This window comes from Colossoma macropomum, unplaced genomic scaffold (genome assembly GCF_904425465.1).
Source record: "Colossoma macropomum unplaced genomic scaffold, Colossoma_macropomum, whole genome shotgun sequence".
Lineage (NCBI taxonomy): Eukaryota > Metazoa > Chordata > Actinopteri > Characiformes > Serrasalmidae > Colossoma > Colossoma macropomum.
In genome coordinates this window covers 43,256,219-43,274,610 of record NW_023494795.1, presented here as the reverse complement: position 1 = coordinate 43,274,610, position 18,392 = coordinate 43,256,219, and the positions used below count along the sequence as shown (strand labels likewise).

The 18,392-nt window shown below is 42.0% G+C and overlaps 3 protein-coding genes across 3 annotated transcripts; all 3 read right to left on the bottom strand.

Moving 5' to 3' along the window:
- Positions 1-5,815: 5,815 nt before the first annotated feature.
- On the bottom strand, positions 5,816-6,796 carry LOC118816246 (trace amine-associated receptor 13c-like). The gene has a single exon (XM_036582768.1). It carries the CDS (start codon positions 6,794-6,796, stop codon positions 5,816-5,818), a length of 981 nt encoding a protein of 326 aa, XP_036438661.1.
- Positions 6,797-9,356: 2,560 nt separating this feature from the next.
- LOC118816245 (trace amine-associated receptor 13c-like) lies at positions 9,357-10,325 on the bottom strand. Its single transcript, XM_036582767.1, has one exon. It carries the CDS (start codon positions 10,323-10,325, stop codon positions 9,357-9,359), a length of 969 nt encoding a protein of 322 aa, XP_036438660.1.
- Positions 10,326-14,763: 4,438 nt separating this feature from the next.
- LOC118816244 (trace amine-associated receptor 13c-like) lies at positions 14,764-16,245 on the bottom strand. The gene has a single exon (XM_036582766.1). It carries the CDS (start codon positions 16,147-16,149, stop codon positions 15,145-15,147), a length of 1,005 nt encoding a protein of 334 aa, XP_036438659.1. The 5' UTR covers positions 16,150-16,245; the 3' UTR covers positions 14,764-15,144.
- Between the last annotated feature and the right edge of the window lie 2,147 nt (positions 16,246-18,392).

The following is an 18,392-nucleotide window of genomic DNA, read 5'->3' as shown; positions in this document are numbered from 1 at the left end:
TCCTTTCATTGCAAGCAATGCCTGACATCTGTTGGTTAACTGGCAAGAATATAATGATAAACTTCACAGTGCACCATAGGTCACTAATATTCAGCAATTTTCTAATGAAAACAAATTTACTAGTTCTGGCCGTGTCTTCAGCATGGTCATACCACGCGCTGACCATGTTGAAGAGACTGTAGGAAGACGGAACCCTCTGAGAATGTAGGCCGGAGTTCGGGGCAGTTTCTCCTTGAAGCTAGAAGGCCGGACCTCCCCTGAGGAATAGGAAGGAGATGGGGTGCTTTTGGGGTGCGAGAACAGTTACAGATAATGGAAATTACTCACTCATCGTCTAAGCGACTTATCCTCTTGGGTCATGGCAGGAATGCTGGAGCCTGTCCCAGCACTCAATAGGCAGAAGGCAGGAACCACCCTGGACAGGTCACCAGTCCATCACAGGGCAGACACACATTCTCACATCTAGGGCCAATTTAGTATCTCCAACTGGCCTGGCTGCATGTCTTTGGAATGTGGGAGGAAACCGGAGCACCCAGAGAAGACCCACACAGACATGGGGAGAACATGCAAACTCCATAATAGAAATTAGATATGGAAACTTTATAGGACATTACATTGAAAGGAGGATGGGCTTCATGCATGGTCTTCTTTCCAAACTTCAGTTATTTCATAATTCCATTTTGTTTTCAATATTGTTGTACTTTGAGAGATAAAGTGGTGACCATGGTCTGGAAGTCCCTGGCCTGCAGAAGATACTGATAGCTTAGGTAGAAAACTTGGTGTGGATGTATGAGCGAAGAGTGAGATATGGAGGAGCTTTTCATCACACAGAAAATACGACAAGATGCTAAAACAAAACGGCCCTCAGCCCTCTGTCCGACGCATCAGTCTGCAAGACAAAAGGGAGAGCAAAGTCAGGCAAATGCAGCAGCGGGCCCCCACAGAGAGCTGCTTTAACACGGTTTAAAGCCTGTTGGCACCGGATCTGGTGCTCCCTTTTTAGTGAGCTCAGTCAATGGGCTGGTGACATCCGAATAATTAGGTATGAATCTATGATAATAGCCAGCCGCCCCCAGGAACTGTCTCACCTCCTTTTTGGTCTTGGGTCCTGGACAGGCCGCAGTTGTTGCGATCTTATTAATTTGGGGACATGCCTGTCTGCGACCCAACTGGAAGCCCAGATACCATACCTCCACCCGACCAATCACACACTTCTTTGGGTTGGACGTAAACCCAGCCCGTCTCAGCGACCTCAGAACAGCTCTCAAATGTTGGATGTGCTGCTGCCAATCGTTGCTATACATGACTGCCATCTAAGCAGGCAGCAACATAAACACAGTGTGGGTGGAGAACTCTGTCCATGAGCCGCTAAAACATCGCCGGTGCCCCGAATAACCCAAAAGGTAGAGTGACGAATTCGTGTAACCCAAACGGTGAGGAGAAAGCTGTTTTTTCTTGGGATACTGGAGTCAAGGGGATCTGCCAGTAGCCCTTGGTCAAATCCAGTGTCGAGTGAAAATGAGCAGCACCTAACCAATCGAGCAGTTCATCAATATGTACAATGGAATATGCATCAAATTTGAACACTGCATTGACTTTTCTGTAGTTCACACAGAAACAAACAGTCCCGTTGGGCTTGGGTACAAACACCACAGTGCTGCTCCAATCACTGTCGGACTCGATTCGATTACCCCCATATACCCCCATATCGAGCATAGCCTTAATTTCACCCTGAACCACCTTTTTTTGTGCTTAGGCAAGCGATAAGGCAGGCTAGGTACAACCATGCCAGGAGGGGTTTCAATGTGGTGTTCTATGATGTCAGTACGGCCAGGCAGAGGCGAAAACATGTCAGAAAACTCCACTTGTAACTTGGCCACCTCGGCTTTCTGGGACGGGTCCCCACAGGGGACCAGAGTGTGATTATGTTTGGTGGGACCTCTGGCCCCAACTCAGCTCTCTCGGGAACTACCGTCACCAGAGAAACAGGGACTGCCTCCCTCCAGGGTTTAAGGAGAAGTGCCCCGACTCTGCCTGTCCATCTGACCTCAGAGTCAACTTCTCCTACTCGTGGTGTGACTTCAAAGGGTCCTTGCCACGTGGTGAGCAATTCGGAGTTAGATGTGGGGAGTAAAACGAGCATTTTGTCTTCTGGTGAAAACGTATACACCTGAGTGCCCCTGTTGTAGACGCAGCTCTGACGTTCTTGAGCCCGGAGCAAATTCTCCTGAGTTAAGTGCCCCAGTGCTTGGAGTTTTGCTCTCAGGTCAAGAACGTTTTGGATTTCATTCTTACTGTTTGAAGGTTCCTCCCAATATTCTTTAATGACTTTAATGATGTTTTCAACAACAGGGGTTCTAGCCACTTATCCCAATTTTTAGCGCTATCGTGAACAAACTTCAAACCCTTTGAATCATATTTAGTGTTTGACCAGTCCATCCGTTTGGGGGTGGTAAACACTGGTATGAATCGATTTAATGCCCAACAATTCCTATAGTTCGTGTAAAGTGAGTAACATAAACATGGTGCCCTGATCAGTCAGGATCTCTTTCGAGATCCCGACTCGAGATCACTTTGAAGAGTGCCTCTGCAACCGTATTTGCTGATATGTTGCAAAGAGACACCGCCTCTGGGTCCCACTATGCATAATCTACTAAAATATGATCCAATGTTCCGACGAGGTCCATGACAGTTCTTTTGAAGGGGATCTTGATTAATGGAAGGGGGCGCAAAGGCCCTTTTGGGATGGCCGGGGGATTCACCAGCTGACATTCACGGCATGACGCACACCACCTGTGTACATCAGTGAGAATGCCTGGCCAATAAAAGTGGACCATTAGACAATTAAGTGTCTTTTCTTGCCCCAGATGCCCTGCCATGGGGTTATTATGAGCCACATGGAATAACAATTTCCTATGACTATTTGGTACCAACAGCTGTGTTAAAACCTTTGATGTTTGTGTTTCCCACATCACTCTGTATATCCTAGGTACAAAGGGGGGGTTGCGGGGAGGGCAAATGCGGGGAAAGGGTTTGGGCCCAAGTGCTCCCTTTTTCCTCGGAGCAGGGCCAGAGGAGAGAGATGTTGGTTGGGTGGGGGTTCCTGCCCCTGATTCTGCTGCCATGTGCACCTCTGCCAGCTTGTTGGCCTCGTCCAGCGATTCTGGTTGATGGCACTGTACCCAAAATCAAACCGGTACCTAAATCTGAGAAATTTATTCGAAAATTGTACTTGCTGTGACTGCGGGTCCTTCCTGAGTCCCCCATAAATCTGTTTCACCCAAAAGAAACTCCAAAGTTCCTGCCCTGTCATCCTAAAAACCCATGGAACCCGATAAATTCCATCTGTCCTGTGATGGTAATTAATCGTTGGCTTCCATCAATATTACTGTATTGGTTTGTTGAGAGGCACAGCCATCATCAATCTAGATCATGCTGGGGCAAAATGTTTCATCCATTAAGTTACCCTTTCTTAATCCCACAACAGGGAAATTCACCTCTGCATTTAACCCATCAGTGCAGTGAAACACCCACATACACACTACTGAATGCACACACACTAGGGGGCTGTGAGCACACTTGCCCAGAGCGGTTGGCAGCCCTGTCCACAGCACCCAGGGAGCACCTATGTGCACTTGCTCAAGGGCACTTAAGTAATGTCCTGTCAGCTCAGGGGATCAAACCAGTGACCTTCCGGTCACAAGGCTGGATCTGTAACCTCCAGCCCACGACTGCCCCCCATGGTGGAGATTAAACAAATTGACTGGGTCCTCCATGCATGGAGACGTAAAGTTCTCTTCACCACCTGTCACAACATCTTCAAAGCCAACGGTCTGTATCCTGTGATCAAAATAAGAAACAATGTCCTTATTAAATAAGGCAGATGTTATAGTTCCTCTGAAATCATACTGGGCTGGTGACAAATCACTCCGATCTTCACAGTTAGAAATTGGACTGTAAGGCGAGACTAACCTTCCCCCATCGCAATCACCTCTGTATGCACTAACCCTCGATTAGTTGCATACAACAATGCTTGGTCTTTGTTGTGATGGTCAAATTGTGGTAAGTAGAAAACACAGTGTGGGTGTATGAGTGAAGTATAAGATTTGGAAGAGCTAGATTCAGAACAAAAGGTTGGTCAGATGTTAGAGCATTTGGAATATCTAAGTTAGATGTTGCACTCTAGGATTCAAATGGTTTAATTTGAGGAATTTAGCCTCAGCAGATAGACTACTTGAGTTGATCCTTTGTGGCACTCTGACGTGAACGTAGTGTGTTGCTGTTGAGGGTTGTAGGGTCAGAGAGAAAAGAATGATGGGTGGAGTACATGAATTTCATTCAGTTCAGCGGCTCTTGATGCCTATGGCACAGTTACCCCCGATCCTTAAAAGACCTATAAAGTCTTAAAATTGATTTTTAAAATTCAAGATCATAAAATGCCTGAATTATTTTTTTCCTGTTATAGGTATTAAATTTGGGGATTCCAAGCACATTTTCATGGATCAGGTATCTGTTAAATTGAATGTGACCCAGTTACAATCCTTACTTCACTGCCATAAACAGATATAATTCGCAGCCAGCTGCAGTGAGGCATGTTTTCAGAAGGTAACAAAGTGGTCTAAATGTCTACAGAGCTGCTTTTTTAATAAAAATGTGTCGTCTCTGCAGTTCCTGTGTTTGAAATAGATACATTTTGTCCAAAGAATGGGTACCAAAGGTGAGCAAGCGGCTATTCTATTGTTTTTTTGCTGCTTGTCACGAGAGACATGCTGCCAGATCCATGTACAAAAACAGTCCTGCCATGTTTTCTCTTGCTAGTTGCAACTGGCCAAAAATGAAAATATCATATAAATGTTCCTCTTTTCCTGCTATGTTGCACTACTTCTTTTTTTATACCAGAGTAAGCAGAAATAGTGTGTTTAAAATCAAGTGAAAATAGCATGTTAGAGCAATGTGTGTGCAAGTGTGTGCATGTCAGAGCAATATAAAACTGCAGTGTATTTACAACACTTTATCAAGGAGGCCCATAAAATTTGATCCTATTCCCACTGTAGTAGGCAAATAATTTTAATTGTGACTGTTTTGGTATTAAAACTTGGCATTAAATGACACAGATGTTTTTTGATACTCTGTGGTACAGAATTCATTCTGTCTGCACCATAAAAGTACTGAACCTCTGTACCCTGAACAGAGGCACATTAAACATTTTTCCTGCTATGCCTGTAACAACATGCCTAAAATCTGCATATGCCCCAAAGTCATTTTAATGTCCAGCCTTCTTTTGGGAGCTCAGGGGACAGTATGTGTACGGACAGCTGTGTGTTATTTTGAATATGACACAGTCAGAGGAGCTGTTAGAACTGGTAAATATAATCATAGTGCCTACAAGCCTGATGTTCGCACTTAAAAAAAAGATGGATCTTCAAAGGGTCTTTAGTTCTTGAGATCTATGTAGAACTATTTGAATGCTTAAATGGTTCTTTGCATGGTGAAACAGTACTTCAGACTGATAGAGAATGTGCTGTATATGGTTCTATATAGCACCAAAAGGAATCCTCTATTGTATACAAGTATACATTGCAACAACAGAAGAACCCTTTAACTATTTTAAAAAAGGTTCTATGTCGAACCATATGCAACACATTCTCCAACAATCTGAAGAACTGTTTTACCATGCAATGAACCATTTAAGCAAACAAATCATTCTAAGTTGCACTCCTGGTTCTAAATAGAACCATTGCCTTTCCTAAAGAACCCTTGAAGAACCATCTTTTTTCAGTGTTCACTGTGTCAACTGTCTTACGTATTATATTAATCAAAGAACATTCATCAGTGAAGAATCTGTGTTGAATATTTTAAAAGTTAAAATGAGTTTAACACACCTCCTAAACCACGGATAAAACAAAGCATAAATAACTGGATTAATAGTGGAATTAAGATAAAACATCATCAAGAGTTTTTGAAACGATCCCATTTCAATTTCTATAAAATTACCTAATAAAGTAGAAACAAAATATGGAAATAAACATCCTAGAAAAACAGACACCAAAATCCCAAGTACTTTAGCTGCTTTTCTCTCTGATTTCATAGAGTCTGTCATGTTCTTTGATGTCCTAGTTTGAATATGAAGGTCTCTGATTGCAGTGGCATGTTTCCTTGCAATAACAAAAACCAGAACATACAGTATGACTATAACAGCACACGGCAAAACAAATGTAAACAGAAAATCAACCAAAAACCAGACTTCATCTGAGTCCAAAAAGCAGTGTCCAGGACACATTACTGGTTGTGTGAAGTGTCCATTGAAGTACTGAAGTGCTAGACTGTAAAACATTAATACAAACCAGTAACATAAAACCACAATGCACATCGTGTTCACAGAGACAATTTTAGTGTAGAGAAACGGATTAGAGAGAGCAAAATACCGATCAACTGCAATGAGAGCAACATTAAATGTTGATGTAGCTGTGAGAAGATAAGAAAACAAAATATTACATAAACAATAAACTGCACTAAAAATCCAACATGATTCAATCATCCATATTAATGCTGCTGGCATCACAAGGACTCCGACCAGAAAGTCTGACACAGCCAGAGAGAGGATGAGCATGTTAGTCGGTGTGTGGAGCTGCTTGAAGTGACAAACAGAGATGATGATGAGCAGATTTCCACACACTGTTAGCAGAACTACAGCAGCTGCAGACACATACAGAAACACATATACTGTAGATACAGATCTCTCTGGACAGGAAAACCTGAGACACTGGTCAGTTTGGTCAACCTCTGTAAGATTCATGAATCCAGCATTTAAGGAAGCCTTAAAAAAAGAAAATGCTGGCTTTTCCTGAGGAACAGTATGAGGAATGGTAAGATGGTGAGAGTTCATGGTGAAAGACATTATGGCTTGCAGTAGAAGGGCTGCTACTTTTAAATATAAAAACAATGCTCACACCCCCTAGTTTACATGACAGCTTGATAAATGATGTCATAGGTTGTTGATAGTAAATCGACAAGCTCTCAAACAGGCTAGTACTGTATAGGCTAGAACTGATTGTGTGCTAATAAATGTTTTATTTTCACCAATTTGTCTGTCTTTATATCATTCAACTAATGATTTGAAAAAGATTTGACATTTATTACAAATCCTTCAGAACTTTCATTAATGTCAACTTCCTTAGTTGAAAAGCTAGTTAGAACTTCATTATATATGAGACTGAATAATGACTGATTTATTTAATTTGGTAATTAGGTAAATTCTGAGATAAGGTATTAACATAGTATCCTTTGTGAAATTAACGGGATACGACAGCCATATTGGCAATTCAGCAGCCAAAATGGCTCCCAGAGGCACAGGCAGTATCTTCACAGATTGAACCATTGCCATCCCAGTCCAAAGAGGGAAGGGGCCAGACTAAAAGCCTGCCACGAGGTACGCATCATCCAGTTAAGTAGCAGATGGAGCAAGACTGAAGGATGTTCTGATATGCTGTCTCTCCAGTAAGATGCAGTGAGTGTGGTTGAGGTGGCCTGGGAGAGAGTTGAGCTGAGCTTTCAGAAGAGAGGTCCGTGGTGTCAAGAAGGATGGCAAGGTGTCGGATGCTGGGAGAGTGATGGAGCAAGCAGAGGAGTGGACCAATGGGAGGGTAAAGGTGAAATGAGAGTCGAGGTGGGATATTAAGGGAGACTTTGTAGTAAGGAGTGTGGAGTGTGGTTGACCCACTGCACTTCTTACCTCTGTTTTTCTCATGCAACGCCATGGATCAGCTGCAACAACATGTTCTAGAGAGTCGTCACCCAAAAACTGACTCACAGCTTGAAACAAGTGACTAAGGATCTGTTGGCTTTGAGCCCCGTTACTCCCAGATCCCCATAAATCAGCCCATCAGCTCCTAATTAAGTTTATTCCAAAAGATGATGTAGAGGCCCAACTAGCCTACTACTCCCACCTGATAGAAAAACCAAAACTAAATGTGAAGAGGAAGTTCTTGCATGTCTTGAGATGGGTCCTGCTGCTGCTGTGGATGAATTCTGTAGTTAGGTCTTAAAATCTGGTGTGGTGCCCTGACAGTGATGAAGCAGTTGCTTTGTCTCACCAAACACTGGCTGCTGTCCAGAGAAGGTGGTAATGGATTGTTTCCTATGCACACTGCCTCGAGAGGTTAGAAAAACAGTTAGGCTACAAAGTCTAGAGAACACACAGAAGATAATGGAGGCTACAATATATGCCAAAAGCACTCTCTCATTGTCTTGCCTGGAGAGTTGGGAGGGTGTTGCACACAGCTAAGGGAGTTTCCTCAACCTTGATGGGATGCTAAAGGGACAGTACAGGGGACAGACCTATCCTACCTGAGACTGGGCAGCCCCTGCAATGAACCTATCCCCTTTGAGCCTGACATCAAAATCTGATGTCAACTGGCCAAACTGTGGCTCATGGCTTGTCACTTCCCAGAAACCCCTTTGGATTCATGCTCTGCTCAAGAAATGTATGTGTATTTGATTTTGGTATCACAGTCAACTTGGACCCCACAGCCCAGGTCAGACTCTGAGAATGGGTCCCAGGACTAGCCCCTTACGGCTGGAGAGAGATATTTCTCAGGGTTTAAAAAGCAACAACCTAATCGGAGGCCACAACAAAGGGCTCTGAATGGCCAATGGGGGGCTGAGAGGAGGGACACTGAGCCAGAAAGTGTGAGCAATTTTACCTTTAACCTTTTCTTCTCTAAATAGCCATAAACAAGGGGGATTTGTAAAGTGGGTATTTGCCTTGCCCCTCACATGAACCCACTCCTGTGTATAATAAACTTCAGCTCTTTGGGGTTTTGTGGACGTTTGTGTAGAAGACCTTTAACGTTTGTAGACAAGCTAACATGTTAAAATGTAAACAGTGATGATGTTAAAGCTAACAAAATAGTTATTGTCACAAACCTGGTGTACATCAATGAATGTTTTTGTGAATGCTCTGCATATCTAAAATGACAAATCACCTCAACACAATATTCTCATTTTATTGCCGGTCACAACAGATCGCTAATTAAACAGAAAAAGACTTAATCTGGGGTCCGAGCTTAAATTTTATGGCTGTGAATTTGGTAGGATCCACAGACTGTGACTGTCTTCTTTTAAACGTTGCATCAGAAAGATATTTCAAAATGTTGTACTAATGCAGGACAGAATTAATATTAAAAGAGTCTATTTTTTTATTTACTGAGCAAAAAACACTGTGTTCCTTAATAATAAAGTGTTACCTAACATCTGTTCGAGGCTCGAAGGACAGTAGGCTGCTAATGTTATTTAGAGTATGATGTGATCATTCATTAACTGATGTATAATCAACAGGTCATTCACATACATACTTATCAAAGGACATTCATCAGAGCAGAATCTGTGTTAAATATCTGTAGAGTTAAAGTGAGTTTAACACACCTCCTAAACCACGGATAAAACAGAGCATAAATAACTGGATTAATGGTAGAATTAAGATAAACCAACAACAAGACTTTTTGAAAAGATCCCATTTCAATTTCTATTACGTTACCTAATACAGTATAAATGAAATATGGAAATAAACATCCCAGAAACACAGACACCAGAATGCCAAGTACTTTAGCTGCTTTTCTCTCTGATTTCATCGAGTCTGTCACTCTAGTGTGAGCATTAAGCTCTCTGATAGCAGTGACATGTTTCCTTGCGATAAAAAAAACTAGAATATACAATATGACTATAACAGCACATGGAAAAACAAAGGACATCAGAAGATCAACCAAAGACCAGACCTCATCCAAGATCAAAAAGCAGTGTCCAGGACACATTACCACACTTGCATAGTATCCATTGAAGTACTGAAGTGCTACATTATAAAACAATATCCCAAACCAAGTACATAAAGCCACAATACACATAATATTCACAGAGACTGTATTACTGTATAGAAATGGATTAGAGAGAGCAAAATACCGATCAGCTGCAATCAGAGCAACATTGAATATTGATGTGTTTGTTAGAAAATAAGACATCAAAATAAAACATACACAATAAACTGCACTAAAAATCCAACATGATTCGATCATCCATATTAATGATACAGGAATCACAAAAACTCCGACCAGAAAGTCTGACACAGCCAGAGAGAGGATGAGCATGTTAGTTGGTGTGTGGAGCTGCTTGAAGTGACAAACAGAGATGATGATGAGCAGATTTCCACACACTGTTAGCAGAACTACAGCAGCTGCAGATACATACAACAACACATATACAGCAGATACAGATCTCTCTGGACAGGAAAACCTGAAGCATTGATCAGTTTGGTTAACCTCCGTAGGATTCATGAATCCAACGTTTAGACAAAAAACATAAAGAAGATCTTAGCTTTTCTTGAGAAACAGTAGGAAAGCAAGAGTTCAAGTTCATGGTCAAATGCATTATGGCTTGAGGAGGCAGAAACATCTGTTTTATATGGTCTCAAAGCTGCTCACATCCCCTAGCTTGATTGACAGCTTGTTGTTATGGGTTGTTCTCTGGTGTTTTGCTGGAACAGAATTAGTCAAGCCAAGCCAAAGTTTATTTATTCAGTGCTTTTTAGAACAGGTGTTGTCATAAAGCAGATTTACAGAAAAACTGCCTAAAAGCAAGAGGAAAAAACCTTGAGGAACCCATTCTCCTCTGGTCGACACAGGATAGCAAACAATAACACAAAAGCAAAATGAACAGAGAATAAGGTTTTACCATGAGTATGAAATATTAAAATACAGAAAAAAATTACTTCTCTTTTGGCCTCAGGAAAAAACCTTGTAATTGAAAGTTTTATCCAACAACATCTCAAAATTCATATGTTTAACAAGGAATTAATTAGCAAGAATTATGTTAGTTATTTTGCTATACATTCCATTTACATCATTCTACAAAAAGTGGACAATTTGCACTCACCAATATTTCACACATTTTTGAGATGTCAGGCCAACCTAGATAAAAAGGTTAAGGTTTATAACTTACATCAGCCATTACTCCAGTTGGGTTAAATCATTAGGCCAACATGGCGGCCAGTATAATTTGCATGATATTTTGTTTAAAAATCTGGATTATCGATAATATCCCACCACATTATGTACATAATACTTAATATTATTTAGCAAGCAGTTCACAATTATAAAAGTCCTCTGTACTTTTCTCAGTTCTCTTTCCCATCATGGCGATTATCACCTTTTCAAGCAAAGTCTTTGGCTTACTGGTCAATCAGCAAAGCATGTTACACATACAAGGAAATTGTCTTGGTGAGTGCATTTATGTATGACACGTAACATAGGCTACGTTTACACAGCAGGTAAAAGTGGCCCAAATCTGATCTTTTTCTCCATCTGTGACACAGATGTGTGTCTGTGTGTCAGTGTGAACAGATAAACACACTGAATCTGACATTTTCAATTCCGATTTGAGACGCTTTCATATGTGGTACTGAAATCCAATACGTATCCGATCTGCGGCAATGTGACTCAGTCTGAACAGTCAGATCGGAATTCATGCGACGTTTACGACAATTCAACTCGACATCCGTCATAATTTCGCGCTGCTGAGGCTCATAAACATTTAGGCTGATGGTTCTGTACCAAAAAATTAGAAGACAATTATCACAACCCTCCGTGTTTGAAGAGATTTCGAAAGAAACGTCCGAACGCGGCCGGAGGAGACTGTGGCTGCAGCGTCAAAAAACTTCATAATCGCTCCTGTCATGCTGGCGAAGACAAACTGGAAGCTCCAGGAGTAACCGCCGTTTGCTGGCTGTCATGATTGTTTATGAGCACTGTTCTTTTGTGCATGCGAGTCAGTTTAGGAGTGGAGTATGATCTGTTCAGACTAATGTTGCATACAGGTCACATTTAAAAGATAATAATAGCAGCCAAACAAAAAAATCGGATTTGGTGAGAAAATCAGATTTGGGGCACTTTTACCTGCTGTGTGAACGCAGCCATACTGAACAGACCAGACAAGCAAACATTTACGAGTATTTACGACTATTAACGAGTATTTTAATTTTAAGAGACAAATTAAAATAAAAAATACAAAGAATACAATAAAGAATAAGAAATAATGTGAAATGAGACAGAGATGTGCAAATATCTGTACATATGCAGGTCTGAGAAGACATATAATAACTACTATATACAGAATTTCACTGAATGATATGAACATTTGTAAAAACTAACATTTGTACAAATAAGCATGACATTACAGAGTAGTTAATACTGTCATATAGTAAGGGAGGTTTGTTAGGTTCAGTTAAGTTTAAAGTGCCAAGGATGGACTTGGTGTCCACTGTGGTTTATGAGCTACAGTTCTGGGAGAAAAAGCTGTTAGCATGTCTGGCTGTGCTGGTCTTGATGGTCCTGAGTCTTCTACCAGAGGGGCATGTCTGGAAGTGAAGAGGTGATGTCCAGGATGAGAGGGGTCAGTAATTTTGTTGGTGTGCTTCGTCACCCTGTTGCTGTAGATGTCCTTAAGTGTTGACAGACCACGATCCTCTTTCCTGATTATGCACTGGAGTTTGGCTTATTCTTGTGAGGTGGATGAACCAAACCAGATGGTTATAGATGATGTGAGGATGGACTCAATGATCATTGTGTAGAACTGGATCTTCAGGCTTTGCGGCACGTTGAATTTCTTCTGCTGTCTCAGGAGGAACATTCTCTGCTGAGCTCTCTTGGCGGTGGAGACCGTGTTCCTCTCCCACTTCAGCTCCTTGGATATGGTGGTATCTAGGAACTTGACTGACTCTACAGTGGGAACCACAGCGCCGTTGATGTTAAGGGGGGGGGGTAGGGTTTGAGGGAGGGTTGCACCTAAAGTCCACCACCATCTTTACAGCCTTTAGTGTGTTAAGAAGCAAGTGTTTGCTGCTGCACCAGGACACCAGCTGCCGACTTCCTTTATGTAACCAGACTCATCACCATGGGCCATGAGGCCCACCATGGAGGTGTCGTCTGCAAACTTCAGGATCTCCACAGCTGGTTCTTAGGAGATGCAGTCATTGGTGTAGGGACTAAAGAGGAGGGGTGAGAGCAAGCAACTTTGTGGAACTTCATTTCTGAGTCCGAGTCTGACGTGTGTTTTCCTCTCCGCACCTGCTGTCTCCTGATTGTCAGGAAATCCACAGTCCACTGGTAGATGGGATCTGGCACAGACAGCTAGGAGAGCAGCTCTGGCACTATGATATTAAAACATCAACTACAGGGGATTGTGCAGAGGGTTTGTAATGGCCTTCAGATGGGCTAGGACCAGGCGTTCAAAGACCTTCATGACTACGGCGGTCAGGGCTACTGGCCTGTAGTCAGTAAGTCCAATAATGTTTATTTTATTGGACTGGAACGATAGTTGAGGTTTTGACGCATGTAGGATCTGCTGAAGATCATTCTACATCACATCACTCTATCACCTTGGTCTTGTGCCCCAATTTGGTCATAAACAAAATATACAGCAAGAGGAAACATGTATTCAAAAGCATAAAACATATTTAAAAATGAAATTGATAAGAAAAAAAAAAGATGCTTCATTACAAAGCTGTTAATTAGCTTTGACTGTGTATGATTCGGGCCCTGTGATGGACTGGCGACCTGTCCAGGGTGTATCCTGCCTTCCGCCCAATGACAGCTGGGATAGGCTACAGCACCCCATCGCGACCCAGAAGGATAAGCGGTTTAGATAATGTATGTATGTATGTATGTGTATGATTCAGCGAAGAATTATAAAATCCTCCATAAACCTTCAATGGAATTCAAGTCTGAAGATTGGCCAGGCCATGTAAGCGCCTTTAACCTTTTGTTTGGCTGTATATTTTGCACGGCTGTATATTTTGCACCTCGTTTGAAAGGTCCATCTTCTCTCCAGGTTCTATTTCTTACCCGATTTTCTCCCCAATTTAGTCGTCTCCAATTCCACCCGCTAGTTAGGACTCCCCCAATCACACGATGCTATCAACGCTAGGAGGGTGAAGGCTAACACAGGCTTCCTCTGAGACCTGTGAAGCCAACCACCGCTTCTTTTCGAGCTGCCGCTCACGCAACGTCATTGGACAGCCGAACGCGCTCGGAGGAAAGCGCCAACCGCCAGATCTGTTACGTCAGCTAACAGACGCCTGCGCTGACTAGCATCGCGCTGAGTGATGGGGGGAGAGGGAGGGGCCATCCTACCCACCCAGAGAGAGCGAGGCCAATTGTGCTCTCTCGGACTCCCGGCTACGGACGGCTGTAGCATCACCAGGGATCGAACTCGCAATCTCCTGATGATAGGGCCAACGCTTAGACGGTTGCGCCACTCGGGAGCCCCAGGTTCTATTTCTGATGAGATTAAATTCTTCTCTAATATTTTTCAGTATTTTGCTCTATTCATGTTTCCTTAAGTGGTGTGTAATGTCCCAGTACTGTTTGCAAATAAACACCCACTGTATATTAAAATGTGGAGAAGTGTGCTTTCTACAGGGATGTGTTCAACAAAACATAGAAAATGACTTTTGAATATGACTTCCCTATTAGGGAAAAGTAGGGACTTGTGTTCAGGTGCATTACTGTGCATTAAAATTTGCGGAAAAACTTTGTTTCAATTTGTAATCTATTATTTTTCTACAAAATAACTTACTATATTATTGCATAAAGGCATATTATGCCTCCTAAATGGCAAATAAATGGTGGTGTGAGCACTAAATTATTTATGCAGAAGAGGCACGCCTTCATGTTTCTTTTTAGATGATTTGTGACTCACATAGAGGCCACCGGTAGGAAGGATTTAGACACATTTTGTTTATAGATGTGTTATAATCGTTCACAGGAACTTTTAGAATGGTCGTGTTCACATTTAGCATCATCCTCACACAACTAGAGAAAAGAGGCCACAGTAGTAGACCACACTAAGGACCACACAAGGACTGTAACGTTGGCACTTATTCTGATCCACATTTTTAACACAAGTAAATGTGGCAAAAAGAAATGGAAGTCTTTGTTTCATGCTCACACATCTGTAATAGTAATCAACACATGCGCTGAAAAAAGGACACATGGACTTCTGTCATTACTTGTGAGCATTATCACCATTACTGCATCTGGGTATACATTAATTTTGCTTTGTAAACAGTAAATGAAAATGCCCAACTTTTTCCTGCAGTCAGCTGTTTATTCCCAGCACATTTACAAAAGAGCAGTCTGTGTGCAGTATTTTGCAAGTCAGAATCATCTTCATGCACCTCTGGAACCATGAGTAAAACAAGGCATAGATCACCGGATTTATGGAAGAATTGAGATAAAAGAGGATCAAAATGTTATTTATCACGAGGTATGAGGAGTCAGTTCCGATTGCATCAGTCATTAAACTACAGACATAGTACGGAACTAAACACACCAGGAACACAATCACCAGAATACCAAGAACTTTGGCAGCTTTTCTCTCAGATCTCATGGAGTCTGAGTTCATTTTGGAAATGCTTTTGATGTTATGATTGAGTTCTCTTATAGCATTTGCGTGTCTCCTAGCAATGACAAACACCTGTACATACAAAATTACCATTAGAGTGCACGGAACAATGACTACGAAGAGCAGGTCAACTAAGGAGTTTGTTTCACCCAGATAATAGAGACACTCTCCAGGGCACATGACTAAATCTGTGAAGTTTCCACCGACATAAAACATTGCAAAGTTGTATAATAAGGAAAACAACCACGTCAACGATATTACAGTGTGAATGATTGTTGATGTAATGTCCTTTGAGTAAATAAATGGGTGACTAAGAGCAACATAACGATCCAGAGCAATGAGAGCGACATTGCCCACAGAGACACTGGTTAACTGAAAACTGACAAAGTTAAACAGGACACAAAAAACGTGTCCGAAAATCCAACACGATTCAATCAACCACATGAAATGCAATGGCATCACAAAAAGCCCGACCAGAAAGTCTGACACAGCCAGAGAGAGGATGAGCATGTTAGTCGGTGTGTGGAGCTGCTTAAAGTGACAAACAGAGATTATAACAAGCAGGTTTCCGCACACTGTTAGCAGAACTACAGCAGCTGCAGACACATACAACACCACATACACTGCAGTAGATACAGATCTCTCTGGACAGGAAAACTGCAGGCAGTGATCCGTTTGGTTAACCTCTGTAGCATTCATTGGTCCAGCACAGTTATGAACCGGACAGTTTCAAAATTGGGTCGATCTCAATGGACGCGTGGTCCTCTTCGAGTGGCAGCACACAAATATATTTCCAACCAGCCAGGAATACTTTCACTACCACCCATACTGGGATCTCACATTTATACGTTTTGTATTTCTGCTCCGCCCCCAAGATACACCTTAATGACATTCTGCTGATCATGCCATCATTGTGATCTGCAGCATGTGGGGAATACAATTACAAATGACAGCACTTCTCAGAAGTTTTTCTAGGTGCTGGAACCCAATAGGATTGAAAAGAGACAAGTGACCCTTATTAGTCCCACAATGGGGAAATTTCACCTCCGCATTTAACCCCTCCGTGCAGTGAAACACCACATACAAACTAGTGAACACACACACTAGGGGGCAGTGAGCACACCTGCCCGGAGTGTTGGGCAGCCCAATCCACAGCGCCTGAGGAGCAGTTAGGGGTTAGGCATCTTGCTCAAAGGCACTTCAATCACGTGCTGTCGGCTCAAGGGATTGAACCGGCGACCTTCAGGTCACAAGGCTGGCTCCCTAACCTCCAGCCCACGACATGAGGAAGCATGAAAAGATCTCACAGACTAGTGTTCATTAAGGGGCACTGATCATAGACGGCTTATAAGTAAAAGACAGATCTCATCTCTGTTTCATAGTATTAGACTAACAGGAAAACAAATAAGCAATTTGTAGATTTCAGTTCCAGTATAGCCCCAGTGTGAAACAGAATGCGACAAATGCAACTGATAGCCCCCACAAGCCCCTCATTTGCAGTAGCGTGACCAAGTCCATGGCCCCATGGAGACAATTTGTGTTGTCAGGATATGACATTCAAGTGCAAACTGTGCAACTTGGCTGAGTGGAACTCAATGATGGGACCAAATGCAAATGTAAAGCCAGTAGTTTACTTCAACTAACAAGTTTCCAAGCAAAAGTATATCTTATAAGCAAATGTAGTGGTGTTTGTTAGATGTGGTGTGCATGGCCCCCCCGAACTCCAAACCCTGCATTGTTTGTTCTAAAATATCCAATGGTTTGTTGCATCACTGGATGGAGGACCAGTTGTTCAGTTTCCACATGTGGATTTTGACATACGCAGTGCGTTAGATTTACTTCCTCTGTACACCAGCACTGATAGGTCTGCGTGGAACTGAGAGATTTTTAATGTGAGGAAACAAGTGCCGAATGTTGCTGCACACTTGAGTAATTTTTTGCTGCACTAGGTCATAAACACAGTCCTCAAATTCGCTGTATGTCCACAGTGCCTGTTCACATACCACACAATGCAGTCTTTCAAAGTCAGTGCCCTGCAAAATGACACCCATTTAGAAAAAAATAACAGGAACATATAAATAAAACATATTTATATATATTCTAAAAGTAGTAGTTCTGTTTAGTTCTGATTCATCATTATTTCACTTGTAAATCATTACAGATCAATGCAGTGAACTGTAAACTTTAAGTAAGAATAAAGTTTATTATGTAATTGTACAAGGTCTCAGTATGAACCTCCTCCAGCTGTACAGACAACATCAACGCCATAGTCAAACTCATCCCATACTGGATTGAGCATGTCGGGTGTCGCTGCACTCACGGCTCTTTCAGTGCGATTTCAGAGATCATCCAGTGTTGTGGAACCAACGACGAACGCTCTGAGCTGTTGGAGCTTCACTGCCCACGAAAATCACACTGCACGGTTATGACGGATTCACTCTTATTAAAGTGGAGAACGCAGAACGCTTTCTGCTCAGGGGTTGCATCTCTTTGCAGACTGAAGGGATCCATCTTCCACTGACAGTCAGAAACTCTATGACCCCCTCTTTCAATTGGAATGTGATTGGTTCCTAGGCACCTCAGGGTTGTAAAATATGGCGCTTTGAAATTGGATGAATCTTTTTGAATCGTCTTTAGAGCCATGAGTTTTATATAGAATCATTTAATGATTAAATGCTTATTTGCATGGTGAAATGCTTCTTCAGAAAGATGGGGAATATGTTGAATATGGTTCTATATAGAACCTTTTTGAAAGAAACATTCTCCAGCAATCAGAAGAACCATTGAAGGATGAAATGGTTCTACATAGAACTCACAGTTCTACATAGAACCATTCCTTTTACTAAAGAACCCTTGAAGAACCATCTTTTTAAAAAGTTTGGTGTATGGTGCCATTTATTGTATGTAAAAAAAAAAAAAGGAAGTAGGTTATGTTGGCAAGA